We start from the raw sequence: 21364 nt of genomic DNA on the forward strand, positions 1-21364 counted from the left end.
AGACAAGCAATGCCCCGAATCACGCAGCCACTGGGCCACCGCTCAGCCATGACACCAGGACTCACAACTCCCACGCCCCGACGTTTTGAGGGATGGATTCAGCACGACACCACGTGTCCCTGAGGATCTGGCGTGTCAGTGCAGTGGGGTTAAGTAAAGAAGGTCGATAGCTGGGTGTGCAAACACGTGCCTGTCCTCCCAGCAGCTCGGGAGGAGCATAGCGAGTTCAAAGCCAGCCTCAGCTACTCAAAAGGCCCTGTGCACCTTAGCAAGACGCTGTCTCTAAATAAAATTTTAAAAAAGGGCTGGGGATGTGGCTCAGTGGCTAAGCTCCCCCGGGTTCCTGGTACCTGGTACCAAAAAAAAAAAAAAAAAAAGGCTGAAAAAAGCAAGTACACATTTGGGAGGAAAAAAGGGAACGACATCTTCACTCCACACCCACGGCCAAGGTCCCTCCAGGGAGAAGCGGAGGGCTCGACGTGAAAAACAAGCGTTTCAGTGCCGCTGAGGAGGCGCCGGGGCGCGTCTGCTTTCGTGCTGCGGAACGATTTTCTCAGCTTAAAAATAAAGGAAGCATTATGGAAGAAAAGAGGAAGCTCGATTAAATTCCACTACCAAATCCTAGGTTTCCTTAAGTCAAAAAATTCTCCATCAAAATGAAAAGGCAAGTTTCCACTTTTGGCCAAGATGGAGGAAGAGAGACCGGATCTACTGCCTGCCTGGGACAACCAACAGAACAAAACAAAACAGACCCAAACACACGAAACAATGGTGTCCAAGGCCTGGACACCAGGCAGCGCAGGACAATGATCCCCGAGGGGAGGACAGCCCAGGGGGCCTCACGGTGCCCCCCTCACTTCCTTGAGAGAGATTCCAGGCCTCAGCACAGGAAGGGGGAGCTGAGGTGGGGCCACGGGTCCTTGAGTGGATGCGCTGAGCCCGGATCTGAGCAGAAAAGGCAACTGGAGTTCACCGGGAGTCCAGAGCAGGGGGCCGCACAGCCAGAGAACCGGGCCCTGCAGAGGCCCTCTCCCACGGTCAGCAGGAATGGTCAGCGCCAGCCTGAGCAGGAGAAGCTGGAGGGGCCAGGGCCTGGAGTTGCCCCAGGTAGTCAGGGCACAGGGGGCTTGCCTTGGTCCTGGGGATGTCAGCCCCAGGCGCGTGCTCCTCCAGACTGACTGATGGATCAGAAAAGCAAGGCCTGATGGGCTCAAACCACTCCGAGTGACAACTGCAGCCCAGAACAGAACTCCAACACAGTCACAGAGTGTAAACCACTTAGCACACACCCAGGCAGAACTCACGGGGTCTGGCACCAGGTGCAAATGCAGGGAACAACAAAGAAACAGGAAGGGCGGCCGAAGGAAGGGATTCGACCTGTCAGAACCCACTGTGATGAGTTAAAGCTTCGAGTAAAGACCCCTGAGCTCCAAAACTCCAGGGTAACAACTGGGTGTGGCTGAAACTCCCAGGGAAGGTGGGGTAGACAGCAGACAGCAGACGCTCCTGAACAACCCAAGGCAGGCCGAGAAAGCAGAGCGGGGAGCCCAGGTCACAGGACGGAACCTCACAGAAGGTGGAGGTGCAAGCCGCACTCCAAGCTCTGGCGCCAGGGTGTGGCTCAGGGGGCAGAGCACATGCTTAGCATGCAAGAACCCGGGTCCCTCCCAGCCACCCCCAAACAGTCTAAACGCCCCTCTTAAGAAGCAGGTGTTCAGACTGGATTGAAAAAGAGCAACCATGTGCTGCCTACACAGACACAGACTTGAGGCAGGCACAGTGGCCACACCTGGGATCCTGGGAGGCTGAGGCAGGAGGACTGCAGCAAGTTCTCTGGGCAACTTAGTGAGGCCCTGTCTCAAAATAAAACATACGAAAGGCTGGGGATGCAGCCCAGTGGTAAGCGCCCCTGGCTTCAATCTCCAGTATCAAAAGGAAAAAAAAGCTTTAAACGTGCACACAGAGTGGTTCAAAGGAATGACAGGGTTTCAATTTCAAACCTCACTTCTAGTCGTTAGTAAAGTGAGCAGGCAGAAGAAAACCAGCAAGGAGAGGGAGGGTCCCAGCCAGGCCGTGACCGGCTGACGTGATGGATGCTTATGGAGTGTTCCACCCAAGGCACATTCTTTCCAAGGGTGCAGGGAACAGGCACCAGTGTAGACCATGTTCTGGGCTTCACACCAGTCTTCATAGGTTGAGAGGGATTCAAGTCATAGGAATTATACGCTTTGGCCATAATGGAATTAAACCGTAAATCAATAACAGAAAGATCCTTGGAAAATCCCCAAGTATTTGGAAACTAAATAGCACACTTTTAAATAATCCATGAGTCAAAGACAAATCAAAAAGGAAGCTAGGAAGCATTCTCAACAGGATGGAAAGGAAACCCAACATATGGAAACTTACGGGGTGCCGTGCAGGCAGGATGGGGGAGATTGATGTCACCAAATGTGTCAGGGGAGGAGGGAATGGCAAGGAGCCAGTGAAGCCTGCGCGGGGGAAAGCAGAAGAGAAAGAGAGGAACAGGAAAACCAACCTGGCTCTCGAGAACACTGGCAACACGGAGCCTCAAGTCAGTTGCGTGGGACAGGGGACAGAGGAGACTGAGGTCAGGCCCCTTTACAGATTCTAAGGAAATGTTCTGAGCAAACAGACGTGACAAGTGAGATGAGACGAACCTACTTCTTGAAAAACCCCAGATATCAAAGTTTACTCCAGAAGAAATGGTGGATCTGAACAGGCTCTATCTACCGCCAGCTGTAAAGAGCACCTACAAACCACCCCACCCAGAAGACTCGCCTACACAGCCTCGCAAGTGGGCTCCACCAGTACTGAAGGAAGCTAGCAGCAGTTATGACAGATTCTCCAAGAAAAAGAAACAAACGACGAGAAGAGAATGCTCCCCAGCTTGTTCTACGGGTCAGAACTGCCCTGATGCCCCAAACCAAAGACATCGGAAGAGAAAGAAAGTCCAGGCTAACATTCCCCATAAACACAAAGGCAAAAACTCAAAATAAAAATGTGACCGGTAAAAGACAACTAAATGTAAAAGGGGTAATGCCTTGTGATCTGGTGTGGTTTGGGGTCTCAGGAAGGAAGGTTGAGAGTAACATTCAAAAAGCAGAGAAATGCACAGGGTTAACCACTAGGGGAAACCAAGTTCAGCTCCAGGGGTGCAGAAGAGATCCTTTGGAGCAATCCAGCATCATTCTAATTCAATGGGAAAATCTCCCTGTAATGGGGAGTAGGCCTAGAGGGGACTCCTTGGCTCGCTATGGACACCCCGTGGCTAATGGGGAAGATGAACACTTCCTCACTAAGAACTGAGGAAGCCGACATCTGCTGCCATCCCTCCCATCCAAGTCCTGGAGGTTCCTGCCAGTACGATTTGGAAAAGAAGAAATAGGAGCCACAGAGCTTAGGGAAGAAGGCAGGAAGCTCTGTTGTTGATAGATGACATGATCATCTCATCTGATAGATCTAAAAACAAAATCGGTACAAGAGCGGGTGGGTTTGGCAAGGCCAGGACCCCAGAGCCACATAAAAAATGGCCATAGGGGCTGGGGAGATAGTTCAGTTGGTAGAGTGCTTGCATAGCAAGCACAAGACCCTGGGTTCAATCCCCAGCACTGCAAAAAAAAAAAAAAGGCCAGGAACCTCGGATATTAACATTTTCAAAAATGTCAGTTCCTAGTAGTGTAAGGATGTGGAATATTCAGTGATAAACATGACAGTAGTTGTGAAATAACCACACATTGCAAAGTGCAAAGACATCACCGAGAGCAATCAAAGGACTGAAAAAATGGATGTATATATGGTATTTGTGGCTTGTCCGTTCTCACTAAATTTGTAGAAATTAACAGGCCGATTGTAAAATCTGTATGGATTGTGAAACTTGCTGATGCCAAGATAAAATTGTTCTTGTCAGACCCAGACAAAACCAGAGTCGGGAAGTCATAAAGGATTGCTGCCTGCCTGTCTGAGATAAGTAGTTTCTCAGGGATTTTTCTCAAGTCCCACCAGAGGTCCCTGGCCATTCCACACACACCCAGCGCCTCCCGTCTCCGCACGCACGCACGTACGCATAGGTCTTTGAAACCAAGTTTATCTTTGACATTCTTTAAGAATGCAGCAATTCAGACAAGATGCTCTGGACTGAGCATGAGAAGCAGTACCTCCACCAGGCGCTGACGCCAACGTCTGTCCTGGATCTCCAAGACCTACCCATGAACCCTGCGCCCAAGTGGCTTACGCAAATGTCTGCCTCCTTGCTCTTGAGAACTTCCGCTGGCCTTGACCCCTTGGAATGCGCCAACTTGACTGTGGCACATGTGTCCCACCACAGTGTTCTCTTCTTCCCCAATAAACGCCCTGTTCTTGGGAGACTCTCTCTGATCGTTATTTACGTTGACAGGATAAAGCAAACGACGCAGAACAACCAAAACAGATTTGAACAAGAACAATGAAATTGAAGTGCTAACGTCCTAAAAACGGGTGATCCAAACAGGGTGGTATCGGTGTAAACATGGGAAAAGCTCAAAGGCACAAAATAGATCAGAAATAGACCCACACGTCCACGGACAGCAGACTCTTGACAAAGGTACAATGGCAACTCAGCACAGAGATGACAACTGTGTTAATAAATCAAGCGGGAACAACTGGACATCCATGCGCAAAAAGAGGAAGGGGAACTTGGATTCCTACCTCAAACTTTTGTAACAATTTACTCAGAAAAGATCATAGATCTAAATGTGAGAGTAGTAATATAAAAACACAAGAACGAATCTTGGTGGTTCTTACATTGTGCAAAGATTTCTTAGATATGGCACCCATGGGTTCATCCCTAGACAAGCCATAGTCCATCAAAAAAAATCCTAAAATGTGTTCTTCAAATGTCAGCTGCAGAGAGAATGAGGAGAAAGCCTATGGACCGAGAGGAAATCTTTGCAGAGCATGCACTTGGTCAGGGCCCATCCAGAATATATAAGGAACTTCCAAAATTCAGCAATAAGAGAGGAGACAACCCAACTAAAAGGTGCCGGGCAAAGATTTGAACAGACTCTTCACCAAGAAAAATGTAAGGGCACAGATAAGCCCAGGAGGAAAGGCTGGATACCATTAGCTGTTGGAGAAATGCAAACACCAAACTAGGGAGCACCATCCACCTGTGAGAGGCCTTAGTGAAAGACAAGGTGGGTGTTGACAGGGACAAGGAGAAAGAGCCACTGGTGGGCTGGCACAGCCAGCAGGCTTCAGAAACCTGAGCACACGCCTTCCCTGGACCTGCCATTTGCTTCTAGGCCTCTTGCGCCCTTGCAGGCCGACCTGATGTGAACGCAGACAGCAGCATGGTCTTAGTCATGACCCTGGATTCGGCCCTCCTCCTTCAACGGAGCACTGAGCCAGTCCACGGTGGTGTGCCCACGCCGTGGCAGGAGGATCCACATCCTGTTGCACAGCAGGCAGACCTCAGATGGGCCAGGACGCAGCCCTGCCCGGGTCTTCACCTGCACAGCACTCCCGAGGATGGAAGCCAGCCAGCACTCAGTGCTCAGGAAGGGGTGGGGAGGTCGGAGGGACCTCAGGCGTGTCCTCTCCTGATGGTGGTTTCATGGTGGTGACACATGTCAAGACTGATCGCTTTAAACATGTCTGTCAATTATACTTCAAAAGAGCCGCTTCGAAATTAAAAGGCGAGTGACAAGTAGGGAAAAGGCCTGCGCTGGCTGTGACAGACAAGGGGTAATGCAGCGAAGACACTAATGCACCTGCAAACACCGCAGAACATCTCCGCCCGGATGAGGCAGCCAGCGGGGTGCTGGGACAGTGCCACTGCCGGGGGGCTCCAACGGCAAATACCCACTCCCACATCCTGGAGGCGGGCAGTCTCCTGGCTGTGTCCGCCAAGGTCACAGGGAGGGTGTCTGGGCTCTCCTCTCCCCCGAGCCAGGTGCCCCCTGCAGCCACAGGAACACTACCAGGGGCTCCATCCCAGCCCAACCTCCTCTTCTCAAGGACTCCAGCCAACCTGGATGGGGGCCCTCCTGCCCAACATCCTGTGGCACTGCAGGCAGGTGCCAGGCTCAGTCACCTCTGCACGTTCACACTCCGAGGGGCCGGAAGTCAGGACTGGCAATATATGAATTTTGGTGGGCAGTACAATCCAGCCCATAGGAAAAGAAGACAGTCGAGTCACACACTGGGAGTGCAGACCACCTGTGACCCACAGGAGGGCACAGCGCTCCCACGCCAAACGGGCGGCGAGGAGCTTAGGGGACCTGGAGGGAGTGTGGCAACAGCCTTGATCAGCCCCAGAGGCCCCCCGCCCTCCGGGGTCAGAAGAGCCTGGGGGAAGCCAGAGGCTGGCCCGCAAGGGCCGGAGCCTGTGGGCAGGGCTCCGGGACCCACAGCACTGGAGAGGCACCCTGTGGCCCCCACAGAGGAGCCTGCCACCTCGGCTTCCTCAGACCCCGAAAGCCACTGCTCTTGAGGAGTACTGGGGCGGGGCACCTGGACCCCAGCCCTCAGCCCTCACCTGGGCTCTCTGTCCCCTGACATCTCCCCAGGGCCCTCCAAACAGAAGGGACCCCTACCCAGGTGGGAGACTGCGCCAGGGGCAGGCAGGTTGGGCCAGAGAGCCCCGCAGAGGGTTAGGGTCAGGGTCAGCTGCTCCTCACCTGGGCTGGTCCTTGGAGCACACTTTCCTGAGGACCCAGGGTTCCATGGTGTCCCCTCTCCAGGACCCCATTTGAGCCCCCATCCCCTGCTCCTGCCTTTAGGGAAACTTTCTTCCTCAGATTCCAAAGGAGGGGGTGGGAGAGGAGGGTGTCCCTCCAGCACAGCCGCCGGCAGCTGCAGACCATGGTGCCCTGGAAGTGCCCTCTGCCAGGGGACAGCTCTGATGCCTCATTTGAAACGGTTCTTCTGCCCCTGCCACCCTTCCCACGTGGCTCTTCCTTCTCCTAACAAGGAGTTTCTGGGGCTACCGCCAGCCCACTGGTTTGTTCTGTTCGGGGAATCTGTGCTCACCATACAGGATTTCCTGGTTCAGTGCTTTTCTTTTTGTACTAGGGACTGAACCCGGGTGTGCTACACCCCTAGCCCTTTTAATTTTATTTGGAGACAGGGTCTCACTAAATTGTCCAGGCTGGCCTTGAACTTGTGATCCTCCTGCCTCAGCCTCCCCCAAAGTCAACCATAAATCCCCCAAATATTTCTTTAACCTCCCCCACCCTTCTGTGTAGGAGTTGGCCCCAAAGAAGTTCTCTGACTGGCTGTATAGGTCTGGAGACGCTCATTCTAGGAAAGGCCCTGCCTCATACCCTGGAGGAAGGTTCGCCACGCAGGGGGCCAAAAAGCATCTAGGCCTTGCTGGGCTCCCCCTCAGCCGGTGCCTGGAGGCCCATCTCATCTCCACAGGCTGCCTGAGCGCCACCAGACCTGAGTGTGGAAGTGGACACTTCCCCTGTCTTTGGGTCTTTATTCTGAGGACTGGAGGTCAGGTAAGACTTGGATTCACTGTCCCTGCCACGTTCACCTGACCTTCGTCCCAGGCTGTGACCCTTCGCAACGGGAGCAGAGATTTGAAGCAACCAAGAAGTCCTTCAGCAGCAGGTGAACAGGTAAACTGAGGCACCAAGACAATGGATTATTCTTCAGCCCTAACAGGAAGTGCATTGCTAAGCCACGAGAACACAGGCAGGAAGCCTGAAAGTCCATTTCCCACTGAAAACAGGTGGTCTGCAAAGACTACAGCAGTTAGAACCCAAGGACCAACGGGGAAGTACCCTGAGAAAGGCAAACGCGAGGACACTGCAAAGATCAGGCCGCTGGGGCCTCGGGGGTGGAGGGGAGGTGGCTCGGGGGCCGTGAGGGCAGTGAGACGGACTCTGTCCAGGTGGGCACAGGAGTGAGCCTTCCTGCAGACCCTGGACTTGGGTTAACAACACTGCCTCAATAGTGGTTCCTAAGTCCTAACAAGATGCAACGCGCCAACAGAAGATGTAGGTGGCAGCCTATGGGAACTCTATTTTCTGCACGATTTTTCTGCCAACCTAATATTGCTCTAAAAAATAAAACCCATCTTAAAAAGAAAAAAGATTAGTTGTTGAGCTGAACCTCAGATTTACCTGGGCATACTGTATTTTATCCAGCAATGTAGCCCCTGGCCCCAAGAAAGAGGCAAGCAAAGAAGAACGGCATGAATGGGAAAGAGGGAGAGGGTCTCTGCTGGCTTCCCAGGCGTCCCAAAGCTGCTACACTGCATCCAGGTGAAGCCTGGATCCTCAGCCCCACCCCACACTGGGTCCATGCAGGGCCTGGACACCTGCTGGCCCATTTTCCCTCTTCCTCCCCCTGGAAGCTGTGCCCCCAGTGCCCCCTGTGCCCCCTCCTCATCCTGACCCTCTCAGGGCTGCTCCCTCCTGGGCGCAGCCCTCCTCTCCACCAGTGCCAGCCTCCCACTTGCCCTGTGCTCTCCTCAGGTCCCCATTCCTACCCGGGTCGATCTCCCTACTTAGCACCCTAGCCAGCTGGGCCCTTCCCTCCTTCCTGGGGGGCTCCAGGCCCTGCCCCATCTCCCAAGGACATCTGAGAGCTGTGGGTACACACAGGAGCAAGCTCGCCTGGTGGGAAGCCTTGGCCAAGGGACTGAGGAAAGGCAGGGAGCAGAGAGGAAACTCGGGAACCTGAAGAGTGGGGCCTGGGGACAGGCAGGAGCGCAGTCCCCTCCTCCCCCACAGGAGGTTCCTGGTTGCAGCACGAAGTCAAGGGAAGGAGTGGGGGGCAGGGGTCCCCTGAGCAAAGGCCCGCCTGCCAGAGCCTGGAAGAGGCCCAGCCTGAAGGGGGATGGTCCAACCGAAAGGCCTGGAGAGGCCAGGGGCCTCTTGGAGGAGGCCTGGCTGGGGAGCCAGCCATGGGGAGTGTGCAGGGCTGCTGGTGAGCAGGGCTGGCCCGGAGCTAGCGGAGGAGGGGGAGGGTCCCGAGAATCCTGACTGGAGTGGAGAGTGGGCGAAGTAGCCCCAGTCAGGCCCCAGACCCTGCGACCAGCCCAGACCGCCACGTACAGGAGCCCCCACTGGCTGTGACTTCAGTGGCTGGGAGGGGGAGAGCGGACACTAGGGTGGGCGACTGTGGCGGAGTCCCGATGGGGTTGGGGTGTGGAGGCAGGGGCAGTTCCGGGGAGAGAAGGGTGGGAGGAAGTGTCCAGAGGTGTCCACTGCTGTGGAAGGCGCTGGGGCGGGGGAGGGACGTGGCGGGTATTTGAGGCCCAGATGTCCAGGGTGGGCCTTATGGGGCGGGTGTGAGTGCGGGTGCGGGGAAGAGGTGGGGGAACAGAGTACGGGGAGGGGAACCGTCTAGGGGCTCACAGGAATGCGGGGCTGGGAGTGTGCGGGAGATGATGCCCCGCAGCAGGCTGGGCTGGGCGGGGCAAGGCGTGGTGTGTCCTGCGGTGCGGTGCGTGAAGATGCTTGGCTGGGCGCTGGGGAGTGTGGGGCCCTGCAGGGGGAAAGGCGGGCGCTGGGGGCGGGGCGGGGCGCAGTTCCCTGCAACGTGAGACGTGGGCGGGCCCTGCACAGTGGGAGGCCGGAGCGGGCTTGTGCGGGACGGTGCGGGGCGGGGTGGAGCGGGGCGGTACTGGACGCGGGCAGGGCGGTGCGGGTGGGGTGCGGGCCTGGTGCGGGGGATGCCTTGCGGGGTGCGGTGCGGGGCGGTGCGGGGCGGTGCGGGGCGGTGCGGGGCGGTGCGGGGCGGTGCGGCCTCCGGAAGCGAGGGGGCGCTGTGCCAGCGCGGGCGCCGTGCGGGACGGGCGCCGCTCCTTCCTGCTGGCCGAGGCGCGTTCGCCATGGCGCGGAACGTGCTGTGAGTAGGGCCCCGGCAGAGCCCGTGCAGCCGCGCAATGGGAACTGCGGGCGGGGGGCCCGGGGCGGGGGCGGCGGTGCGCACGCGCGTGCGGTGGTTCTGCGTAGCGCGGGCCGCAGGGGCACGCCGCCCGGGAGCCCTGGCCGGGGTCGGGACGAGGTCCCCGCAGGTGCCCGGGCCCAGCAGCGCGGGTCATGAGTGTAAGCATGAAACGCGCATGTTCCTGGCGAACACGTGACTCAGTGCCCCAAGGAATGTCAGCCCCAGTGGCTTTGGGGAACACGGTGGATTTGGGGACCCCAGCACGCACAGCTGGAGAGAAGGCTGAAGTGAGACCTCGAGGACCCCCCCCATAGCTTCCTTGTGCAGACATTGGGACAGGGCTGGACCAGGACCAGGGGCCCCTGCCCTCCTAATGGAGGCTTTGCGCCCAGGGCGGCAGGAGAGGCAGGGCAGGGCCTGGCCAGCTTTCATGTTCATCCGAGGCTCCAGAGGCAGCTGAAGGGACGAGCTATGGATGGGATGTGGGGGTGGGGGGTGGGGGTGAGGGACTGGGTGGGATCACGGATGAGTCACCCGCGGACCATGGGGAGCCCGGTCTGAGATTTCGGGCAGGGCGGAGTGGAGTTCCACTTGAGATATGTTAAGTTTGAGTTATTTGTGAAATATTCTCAGGAGCCTGGTTTGAGCCCCCCCAGAGGACCTCCCTGGCCAGGGGGTCAGCAAGCAGGCAGACAGGCTGGGGGAGCTCTGCGCCATCCCTAGACCCAGGAGAAGGGTGTGGGCACTGTGCTTGTTCCAGAGCCAGAGGCCCCAGACCACTAAGAAACCCTGGAATGGGGCCTGGGAGTCAGGGAAGACAGGCCTGGGAGAACGTGGACCTGTGACTGGTCCACACTGCGCCAGCGTGGCCTCTACATCAGGTGGTCTCTGCCCTTCCAGACCCCCAGCACAGTACCACCCTTGGGCCCCAACTCCCAAGGCTTGGAGAAGGGCTTGTGAGTCGTGGATCCCCTTCTCCACCATTAGGGAGTGGGTCCTCTGTTTTGTCTGCCCGTATGTGGTGCATAGCTGGGCACCAGAGGGAATACGTGTGCCCCTTGGACTGCCACAGTGGCCTGGGCCTGTCAGTCAAGGCCTGCCCCTGTTCTCATGGCCCCTCCTGCTTCAGGGCCTTCTTCTGGGGCCTTCCCAGTTTGTGCCCCTTGCCACCTGAACTCGGGCACAGAGAGGCCCAGGCCCTGCCCAGGAGGGTGTGGGAAGCACCCTCTCCATATGGAGCTGCTGGCCTGGCCTTGGTGTGTTCCCTTGCTCAGCAGGTGGGCACACATTTTGCCAGGGTGCTGCCTCAGAATCCCCAGCAGTCTGGCCACCTGTTGAACCCCCAGGTGCCTGCTTCTCAGCTTTGAGGCTAGTCCTCATGTCCAGCCCTGCCTCCTACCTGGTTCCTTGGTGCCCCTCAGACCTGGGAGGTTGAGGACCAGCACGTGCAACCCCTGAAGCTAGGTCAGTGTCTGCTTATGCAGTCCCTCTGCCACGGTGCTGGGTGCTCCCCAGGGCAGGGCCCATGTGCAGCACCTCAGGTTCACAGAGCTGTGGGTGGGACCCCAGATGGTTCCCCCATGTCCCTTCAGACCTTGCAGACCTTGAGCTCCTGGGTCCTGGAACTGGGACAGCCATTCCTCAGGGCTGAGACCCAGAGGCAGGTATGCAGGTGGGGCTCCATGTCCACCCTGCCAGGCCAGGGGGCGTGCAGGACCACTGGGGACTCTGCTTGAAATTCTACCAGGGCATAAGCCCAGTGGTGGTGGAGGTGTTAACTCTGCGCACCCCTCGGCTGCTTCTGTCCGCTTTGGGGTCTGCCCAACTTGTTAAGGAGGCATGAGTTTGCTGAGCACCGTACTCACAGCCAAGCCTTAGCTTGCTTTTACCAGGCCAGGGTCCTCTGTGTAGGGAGGGGGCAGTCCACCTGCCTAGCCACAGTGCCTCTGCTGCTCCACCTCATGACAGCAGGGGTTGACTGGCCCTGGACAGCTGTTCTGTGGGGACTGGTGGCTCCTAGTTGCAGCCTACCTCTGGTCTGTTTGTGGGTTGCTCCCCTGGCTTCTGTTCTTTCTTTTCTTTTTTGGTGGTGTGGGGTTGAGCTCAGGGCCTTGGGCATACTAGGCAAGTCCTGTGCTATTGAGCTGTATCCCAGTGCTAGATATCGGTTTCTCTTCTTCTGGTTGTTGTTGGCACTTGGGTTCAACAGACCCTGTTCCCTCCAGCTGATGCTAGGGGGAGGGAGCTGCCGCCCACATTGGGCAGACCATGAGGTGGGCACAGACTGCTCTGGGATCTGAATTGTCCCAGCCCTGCGGGTACTAGGGCCTGCCCTGTGGCCTGAGTATGTGACATGGACCCAAATCTCTCCTGAGCAGGTACCCTCTGTACCAGCTGGGCGGCCCCCAACTCCGTGTGTTCCGAACCAACTTCTTCATTCAGCTGGTGCGGCCCGGCACGGCCCAGCCTGAGGACACTGTGCAGTTCCGGATACCCATGGAGTAAGCCCCAGAGGAATTTGTTCTGGGGAGTGCCTTGGGGGCTGTCCTAGCTCAGTTCACAGGGGCAGATTCTCCTGGAAGGACAAAAGGACAGGACATGGTGCAGGGCCCCAGGAAGTGGGGAGCAGGGAGCATGCCCTCCGCAGCTTCCTGGCTCACTCTCCACCTGGGGAAGGCTTAGCTGAGAGCCCACCATCTGGACTCGGTTCCTCTGTTCTGTTGTTGAATTCCTGCCCCAGTCTTCTTCCCAGGAAAGGCATCCCAGAAGGCTGGACTGGGAACCTGCTGTGGTTTGCAGAGCTGCTCAGCTTGGCTTCCAGAATGTCAGCCCTCAGTTCCCGCCTGGTTTGGCTAGGGTGACGCAGTTATCCCAGCCAGACTGCAGGCATTGCTTTGAAGCTTCAGGGTTCTGGGTTACCAGGTCGGGATTGGAGGACAGTCGGGGGAAGGGGAGGGCAGCAGCAGGTCTGGAAGCTGAGGGTCTGTACTGCCAACCCATGGGCAAGGGCAGAAGAGGCCTCAAAGCTGAGTTTGGGGTGACCTTTAATATTCTGCTAAAAAAACATGAACTTGCCCACTGAGGCCTGCCTGGGAAGCCTGTCTGTACCCAGCAGCATTTGGGTGGGCAGTGCCCTTGTGGGGGCTCAGCTGGGCCAGGAGGGAAGGGATCCAGTGGACTAGGCTAATGGAGCAAGGCTCCAGTGCCTGAGGCCCCGTCCCCCTCTTGCCCTAGACCCGGTGTCCAGGGAGACAGGGCTGCGATGAGCAGCCAGCACCGTTGGTGTTTCTGGGGTCTTCCTGACCCCACCCAGCTTCAGACCAGTGATGCCAAGCAGTCCTCAGCTCAGGACCCCCTGCTCTGTCACACTGCCTTTTAGCCTGGTCTCCCTCCCTTTCCTTTGTCCCTCGTCCAGGATGACCAGGGTGGACCTCAGGAATTATCTTGAGCGCATCTACAACGTGCCGGTGGCTGCCGTGCGGACCCGGGTGCAGCATGGTAAGTGGCAGGCTGCTGCGCTCTGTCTGCGTGGACTTCGGGGCGCTGGCAGCCCAGACCATGGGCTCCCTTGGCACCGAGGAGAGAAGGCTCCCGGGGTTTGGGTAACTTGCCAGGGCCACGCGGTGCTCAGGGCGTGGACTGCGGCCATGGCCCCCCAAGCGCTGCCCCAGCCTGCCATGCCCCACTCCCGGGAGGACCCTGCGGCCGGCAGAGCCCCGTTCCCCGATCCTCCTCCTGGTTCTCCACGGGTGTCCGTGAAGGACCCCTCCCTTCCTACACAGCAGACCTGCAGGGCCCCGCGTTCCGGTCAGGGTGGAAGGGAAGAGCTTACTGGTGCCCTCCGAGGTTGGAATCCCAGACAGGAGTTTCAGCAGACGCTGAGACTGTGTTCTCTTTAAGTCTTTTGTTATTTTCATTTCAAAGGTCATTTTTACTTAAACAGTCTAATTTTAGTGGCACTAGCCAGTGGGTCTGAGTGCTTCTGGTGCTGGCCTGCTGCTGGGGACAGAGCCCCTTAGGGTGTCAGCCTCTCTGAAGGTACTCCCTGGGCTGTGGGGCTGGGGTCTGTGCTGGGGCAGGGAGTCCAATCTGCTTCCCTCCCGTAGGCTCCAACAGGAAGAGGGACCATAGAAACGTGAGGATCAAGAAACCCGACTACAAGGTGGCCTACGTGCAGCTGGTGAGTGCATGGCCCTGGCCTCTGCTCACGGCCACAGCTGTGTCCCTGGGCTGCTTGTGCAGCCAGCGCTAGGGACCAGAGCCCCTGAGGGAGGGCTAGACTTTGAGGCCAGGTGGGAGCCAGGGACCTTCAGGGGCCCAGCAGAACCGGCCGTCTAGCAGGAGACAGGGCCTCCTCCGACATGCGCTGCGCCCTTCCATTCCAGTGGCAGACTCCTCCTCCCCGGCTTTGGCTCTGACAGAAACCAGAGTATCCAGGCATCTTAAGCTGCTGGCCCCTTGAGAGCCTGCCCTTGTCCAGATTCCAGGCTTGAGTGTCCCTGGGGGCACATGCCACCGTCATGGTCTGGGTGTGAGAGCCATGAAGGGGTAGTTGAGGGTCCAGGGTCATGTGGGGCGGGCCCAGCACGTTCCACCAGGCCTTTGGTCCCGTTCAGCCCTGGCAGTCTGAGCACAGGGTGCTAGAGCCAGAGCTGAGGCTGCTTCTCCCCGTGCCCTGGCCAGGGGACCCAGGCTTGTTGGGACTGAGACATGGTTGGTGGCTCCTCTGCTCCCTTCTGGAGTGTGCTGTGGCCAAGATGTGCAGCAGCGCAGCCGGCTCCAGTCTCCAGGCAGAACACCCTCTGACCTTGCAGCAGCTTTGGGCCTGGGGCCGCATGGCCTCTGTGGGAATCTTGCAGGGTGGCAGGGTCCATTAACTGCCCCCCACTGCTTGGAACCTGTGGGGGAGGGGGCTTCCTCCAGTTTCTGTGTAAACAACCCACCAGGGAGCCCTGCCTGTGGGCCCAGCCGCTAGGTGGCAGTAGCGCTATGTGAACTCCCAGCCCGGCCGGGTGGAGCCCCAGGGCAGGGTGTTCAGAGGCCCCTAGCAAGGCCCTCTGCGGACACTGAGCTCCTTGTAAGGGGCCCTGGAGTCGTGCTTAGAGCAGCCGTCTGGGTGGGCAGAGCGACCACCAGCTGGTGGGGCCGTGTGCTGCTGCCTGGGTGACCCTCTTGGTCATGGGGTGTGGGCGACATCCCGTGCCGGCATTTGCCACAAGTCACTTTAGAGACAGCTATGGTTACAAGTGGCCTTTGAGTCATCTGAGCCCCTGCGTCCCCCAGCCCCACCTCACGCATGAAAGCTGAACTCATGAGGGCAGCGCTTAGATCTGGTGTCTGCAGCTGCCACCCAGCCCGCTTTCCCCCTGTGAAATCCAGGTGGCCAAGGACAGGCAGGGCACCTGGGCCCAGGCGTCCCTGTCAGCATTCTTCCTGTCCCAGGGTTAGAATCTGGAAGGCCCCCACCCCAAACTCAACAGGTCTTTGCACAGCCTAGGCTGTGGCTGTTGGTCCCTGTCCCCCAGAGGGACTCTAGGACCCATCCCTGTCTGCATGTGCTGAGGGTGACCTCTGGGTCCCCAGGGGTGGGGGGCTTCTAACAACAGCTCATTGTGAGGCACCCGCAGAGTCACCTGGAGAGAGCCATCAAGCTGATGGAGGGCTGGCAGCAGTGGCCGATGCGGTCCCTGCGGGGGCGCCCCCTCTCCCCTGACAGCCTGACAAGCCCCTCTCTGGCCCTGGGTCCTGGAGGGAGCCTGGCACGCCCTGAGTTACCCACATAACAAAAAGAGCTTTGAGGGCGTTGACACAGGGCTGGTTTGAGTGAGCGGTGCACACCAACCGTGAGCGCCCGCCCCAGAACAAACGCCGCCGGCCAGGGGCAGGCTCGTTCCGCCCGGCAGTGGCCCAGAGGCCAGGGATTATGGGGCCAGGGCTGCCTCCCTGTTCCTCTGACCTCCCCTCCTTCCCTGTTCCCCTCTCTGGGAGGAGGGGCATTCCCCAGGAAGCCAGCGGCACCCAGCCCAGGAGCTGAGCGTCCCCGTGCTGGCTGCCCCCACCCTTCCCCACGCCACTGTCCCCCTCGTGTCCTCGTCAAGTACCCCTCTGGGGCTCCCCACCCCAGAAACCAGCAGGATCAGCTCAGGTGTTACACACAAGTCCCTGTTGGGCCCTTCCTCCATGGGGCCCAAGTCCCTGTGTGTGAACTATGACCTGTGGGTGTTTCTAAAGAGGGAAAAACAGGCCTCCAGCGTGCAGGGCGGTCCCCACAGGCTGGCGCCCTGTGACCAGAACTGCAGGCCCGCGTCCTCGGGGGTGCGTGTCTGCCCCAGGGCATCCTTGGCTGCCTGCCAGCCCAGATTTCCTGACGGCCGCGAGCACCCCTCCGCTGTGTCTCGGTGGTCTTCCAGGCGGCTGGCTGGCGGTGAGGAGGGCTGCGGCCCCTCTCTGCCACGCCGGACTTCTCTGAGCTGCCTGCTGATACCAGCGAAGGCACCGTCCCCTCCGCCCGGGCCCACTCCAGTGCCTGGCCCCTGTGCTGGGGCCTGGGCTGGGACATGGCCATGCTGACATAGAATGAACTAGCGAAAGACACAAAGCCAGTTAATTTGCAAAGCTGGTCTTGATTTATGGACTGCTGCGTGTGTAGGTTTCTGCGTATTTTCTATGTGTTTTATTTGCCAAGCTCTGGGCCTGGGGGAGGGGCAGCCTTTAATGTGGGTGACGGCCTCCAGGTATTTTGGGTGGAAAATGTTTTAGCATGGCACCAGATGTCATTTGTGTCCTGTTTTTCTGTGCCTAGTTCCTGCCCCCAGTTCAACCTGGCTGCTGCCAGTGGTTGGGCCTTCACTGGGCTACTTTTAACAAGCCCGGGGCTGCTGCAGCCACCATTGCAGGGAGAGCGTGGATGGAAAGGGGGCGTTGGCGGCCGAGGGCTTCTGCTGCTAGACAAAAGCTGGGGGTTGGTGGTCTGTGCAAGCTCCGGTGCCGCTGCTGGGCCTCGGAGGCATCGCACTGCAGGGTGGCAGCAAGGCCCTGCCTCAGAGTGCCCAGCTGAGCTGCCTTCTCTCCCCAGGCCCACGGGCAGACCTTCACGTTCCCAGACCTGTTTCCTGAGAGAGAGCAGAGCCCTGCAGGAGGCCCCATGGAGGAAGGGCCCAGCGGGATTCCAGAGGAGCCCCAGAGGCAGAGCAGCAGCCCCAGGCGCGGCGGCGTCCCTGACTGGTTCAGCCTATGAGCAGGCCCGGGCTGGGGCGGCCCAGGCCCCAGTGGCTGAGAAGTTCTGACAGCCCAAATAAACGCCCTGCTGTGAGGAGAAAGGCTGGAAGCTTTGCTCCCTTCTGTCTGGTGCCTCTGGTTTTCAGCCGTGTGTGCCCACAGTGGCCAGCCTGGCTCCGTGAACCGGCAGACCCGGGAGCCACTGGCTGGGCTCCGTGTGGCTCTGGCAACGGGGGCGTCCAGGACTCCCCTGAGGACTGAGGGCTGGCTCCCACAGTGGAGGGACAGGCAGGCGAGGACCACGCCAGCTGGCTCCTCCTGTGACTTGAGCTCAGGTACCGGGAGGCAGAGGCAGGTGCTGGCAGAAGGGCATGTGCCCCAGGAAGAGCCCCAGCCCCACCCTCCCTGAGACAGCCAGGGACCCCATCCGGGCGGAGTTTTGGCTTGGCACAGTCAGCAGGATGGAGCTGGCGGGGTGTCGAGTGGGGCAGAAAACACTGTTACAGAGAGGAGCTTTGTGAGGGGCCCACGGCAGGCAGGCGTGGCCTGTGCCTCAACCATTTCCGTGTGGCTCACTAGTGGTGGGGACAGGTCAGGAAAGGAGAGGGTGGGTGTGGGCACCCAGTGTCCTATTGTGGTGCAGAACATGCCTGCATTTCCTGGGTTTCTTCTGCAACTCAGCACGAAGGCCTGGCTGTAAGGCACCCTTAGCTGGACTTAAACATGGCAGGCGGCCCGGAACCTCGGTCCAGTGAGGCTGGACAGACCAGAGCAGCCTCTAGACTCCTGTCTGCATGAGGACCTGGGTTTTTGGTTTTGGAGTCTTAGGTCGCGCCCCCTCCGAGAGTCCCAGAGGGCACTCAGCCCCTCCCAGACGTCACCCTGATGGCTATGAACCTTGTTTCCAGAAAAAGGCCAGGGTCCAGACAGACCCCAGGGCTGCCTGAGCCTGGGTCTCCTGATGCCCTCTCCCAACCAGAGCATCTCAGAGCAGGGACCTGAGGCCTGAGAGCTTGTCTGTCACCTTAGACTTTTGTTGATTTCAGTGCTTTTCCCAGAAAACAGAGGCTTAAAAGACTGGGACTTGGAGAGTAAGATGAGGGGCCAGGGTGTGGTTTGGGGTGGGAGTGGTCCCTGCACCCAGCTGCCCTCTACGTCCCCACTGTGGCCATGCAGGTGTGGGTGGAAAGTCTCCGTGTGCGCTGCACGCCCTGCACACACCTGTGCTCTTGAGACCTGCACACCACAGCTCTGAGAACCAGGGGGTGCCATGGCCTCCATCGGAGCAGAAGCAGCCTGGCCGTACCAGCGGGGACTGTGAAGCAGCACAGGACACACACCTGGCACCCGCAAGCCCAGGCACCCCCATGAGCAGCGCTGCCTGCTTCCCCGGGGACATCTTGTCCATTTCTGGGTGGACACAGGCTGAGACCAGCCTCTGCGGGCAGGAGATGCTGTAGGCGTTTGGTGGCTCTGGTAGTAACGTGTTTGGTGCTAGTGGGTCTGCTGGGGCCGCTGGGAAGCAGAGGTGGGTGCCCGAGTCTGCCCTGTGGAGAAGGCCTAGGGCCAAAGTGAGTGCCAGCCATCTGCCACTTGGGCCAGGTGAGCAGCTGGTGTGGGTGCTCCAGGTGGATGTGCAGTCGTGTCCAGGTCTTGGACGGGCACCTGGAGCAGGGAGGTGGACAGATGGCAGCGACAGGTGCCAGCCAGGCCACTGTGGCCAGGGGCTGTGGACGACGAGGCTCAGTAGGGAGAGCTGAGGCCCCAGGGAGCACCTGCGGAGCGGGAGCGGGAAGGAGGGGTTCAGGGGCTGCCTGCTGGCAGAACCGGTCAGCTGGGGCCCCCCGGGAGCTCCCACAAGTGTGGGTGCGTGTGCGCAATGGCAGGGGAGAGGGGAGTGGGCCCGAAACCAGTCAGGTGCCCTCCAGAGAGCCTGCCACACCCTGCGTGGCCATGGCACCCCCCTGGGCCTCCTGCCCTTAGCACTGCCCTGCTGGTCTGAGCAGAGCCCGACTCTCTCCTGCCTCTCGGGCCTGGAGAAGGAGACGGAGTCGGCCCCCGCACTCCCCCAGCCGCAGGCGGAGGGCACCCTGCTGGAGGGAGGCCGCAGACTGCACCTTCAGTGTTGATTTAGGGGAGGGGAGGTCAGGAAGTGGGGCAGGAGGAGCGCAGCCGACTATTTTCCTTAGAGATATAATTCATGGGGCCCTGGCGTCCTGAGGACCCTCACGTGAGCAGGGGAGGAGGGAGCCCATCCGTCATGGTGGGCGCACACACAGGACTGTGAACGGCCCCACGGGGGTTTCAGGCAGCGGCCAAGGTCGCCCTTCATCAGGCCTGCCATGCCCCCCCAGCCCTGCAGGGTTCCCCCACGGCCCGCCAGGGCAGAGGCGGGGCCTCAAGCAGCTGAGACCTGTCCTCAGCACCTGGGCGGCTTCCTGGTTGGGCAGCGCTGGCCTGGATGGAGTCTCTTGCGGCAGACAGTGGGGGCTGATGTGGGGGCAGCTGTGGCCACAGGGCTGGGGTCAGGAGCACTCATCCCCAGCCCTCCCTGGGCCCCGTGGCCTACTCTACCTGCCAACCCCAGGGTCTGGCCGAGGGGAGGCCCTGGCACCCTCAGGCACACGCCTGGCCCTGAGTGAGGCACCCGTGGTGGGGGAGGCCGAGCCTCTCCCTGGGGAGCAAGCTGGGCCAGCCTGCAGCTTGAGCGCGACTCTTGCCCCAGAGAGCAGGTTCTCACCCGATCCACGTTGGGTCGCCTCCTTACCAGACAGCTCCTCACTGCCGGGGCCTCCCAGGCATCTGTCGGAGCCCCAGGGGCGGCTGGCCTGCCCTGCCACCCAGGTCCGAGCTCCCACCACCCTCTGGCTCCCAGACGCCTCCTGCCACTTTTGCCCCTCTGGGTAGGAAGGCTCAGCCCCCAGGAGCCCTCCTGCTGCCCAGCACCACGCAGGTCAAGGCTCAGGTGACGGGCCGGGTGCGGTGCTCCAAGCTCGGGAGTGGGCCCCGCTGGGGCCTCCCTCCCACCCCAGGCACTGCCCCCCTCCCGGGCCCCCTCCCTGTCGTAAGGCCTGGAGGGCGGAGAGCAGCACCTTGCAGGCCCTACACAGGTATTTTCTTGTGCAGCAGTAGGCGGCGGTCAGCCTCTCGTTCCAACCTTGCCTCTCCAGTGACTCCAGTGATTGGTGTCCCTAGTGCGGTCCTCTCCCACGTGTGGACCCCTCCCCTTCTCATCAGCTGCACTCCCTGCACCCTGAGCAGGACCCTGTCCCTGCAGTGGGACTTGACTGAGATAAAGATCCCGGAGCTGACAAGAAGCACGTCCCCATTGCCTGGGCGGCCCAGGCAAGGCAGGGTGGGAGAGGTTTCCGAACCAAAGAGAAGGTCCAGATGGGTGGGGGGCTCTGCCGGGCTAGCTCCTCAACACCCTCCCTCCTAGGAGCTTCTGCTGCTGGGAGGAGGGACAGGGCTTCCTGAACGAGCTAATCCCCTCTTGGTTTTTTCAGGAACCATCTAATTCCACTGCAGGAGGGACTGAGAGACCCTCGTGGGTTCCTCTGCACAGGAAGGGCTGGCTCTGCTGGGCCCACCTCTTCACCCGTGTGCATGTTACAGTCACTGCAGGCCTGGGCCAGTGGCCTTCTAGACATCCTGGCCCCCGGCAGCTCCAGGAGAGCCATGCCGCTGGATGCAGCAGGACACCCCGGCAGTGTCCGGCTCTGTGCCTCAAGGGCCGGCAGCCCTGTCCTGCAGAGGTCTGCCCGCCTGGCGTCATGGCCCCACCTCCGTGCCTTCACTCGCATAATGGGGAGCAGGTGACCGACAGGAGCTGGTGCAGGCGAGGCAGCCTTGCAGGCCTCTCGGGCCCTGCTACAGGGATGCCCAGGTGGGGCCCAGGTGGGGCTCCTCGAGGTCTTCTGGGCTCCAGGCCCTCCATGGTGGCCCTCTTCCCACAGTCCCCTGAGTCCAAGGACATGGCGCTTCCTCCTGTTGTCCACCAGGTCTCAGTGCAGAGGAGAAGCAGAGGAAACCTTGCCCCCTGGAAGTCAGCTCTGCAGACAGGAAGTCGGCTGTCCCCTGGCTACAGCCAGGCCACTGGGGTCTGGGCATGCGGAGTGGCCCAGGCCCCGTGGGCATCCCCAGCCCCACGGTTTCCGCCTGCACAGGAGGCCTCTGCTTCCTGGCATCTGGTGACACACTGTCCCCTGCCTGACTTCACCTGGGGCAGAACGCACCGGCTGTG

General features: G+C 59.6%; 1 protein-coding gene across 1 annotated transcript; it reads left to right on the plus strand.

The window, feature by feature from the left end:
• The first annotated feature begins 9752 nt into the window (after positions 1-9752).
• Positions 9753-17224, plus strand: MRPL23 (mitochondrial ribosomal protein L23). The gene is made up of 5 exons (XM_079104992.1): positions 9753-9861; positions 12282-12404; positions 13319-13401; positions 14010-14083; positions 16979-17224. Exons 1-5 carry the CDS (start codon positions 9845-9847, stop codon positions 17138-17140), a joined length of 459 nt encoding a protein of 152 aa, XP_078961118.1. The 5' UTR covers positions 9753-9844; the 3' UTR covers positions 17141-17224.
• The last annotated feature ends 4140 nt before the right edge of the window (positions 17225-21364 follow it).

Source organism: Sciurus vulgaris (assembly GCF_902686455.1).
Source record: "Sciurus vulgaris genome assembly, chromosome: 11".
NCBI classification, from domain to species: Eukaryota; Metazoa; Chordata; class Mammalia; order Rodentia; family Sciuridae; genus Sciurus; species Sciurus vulgaris.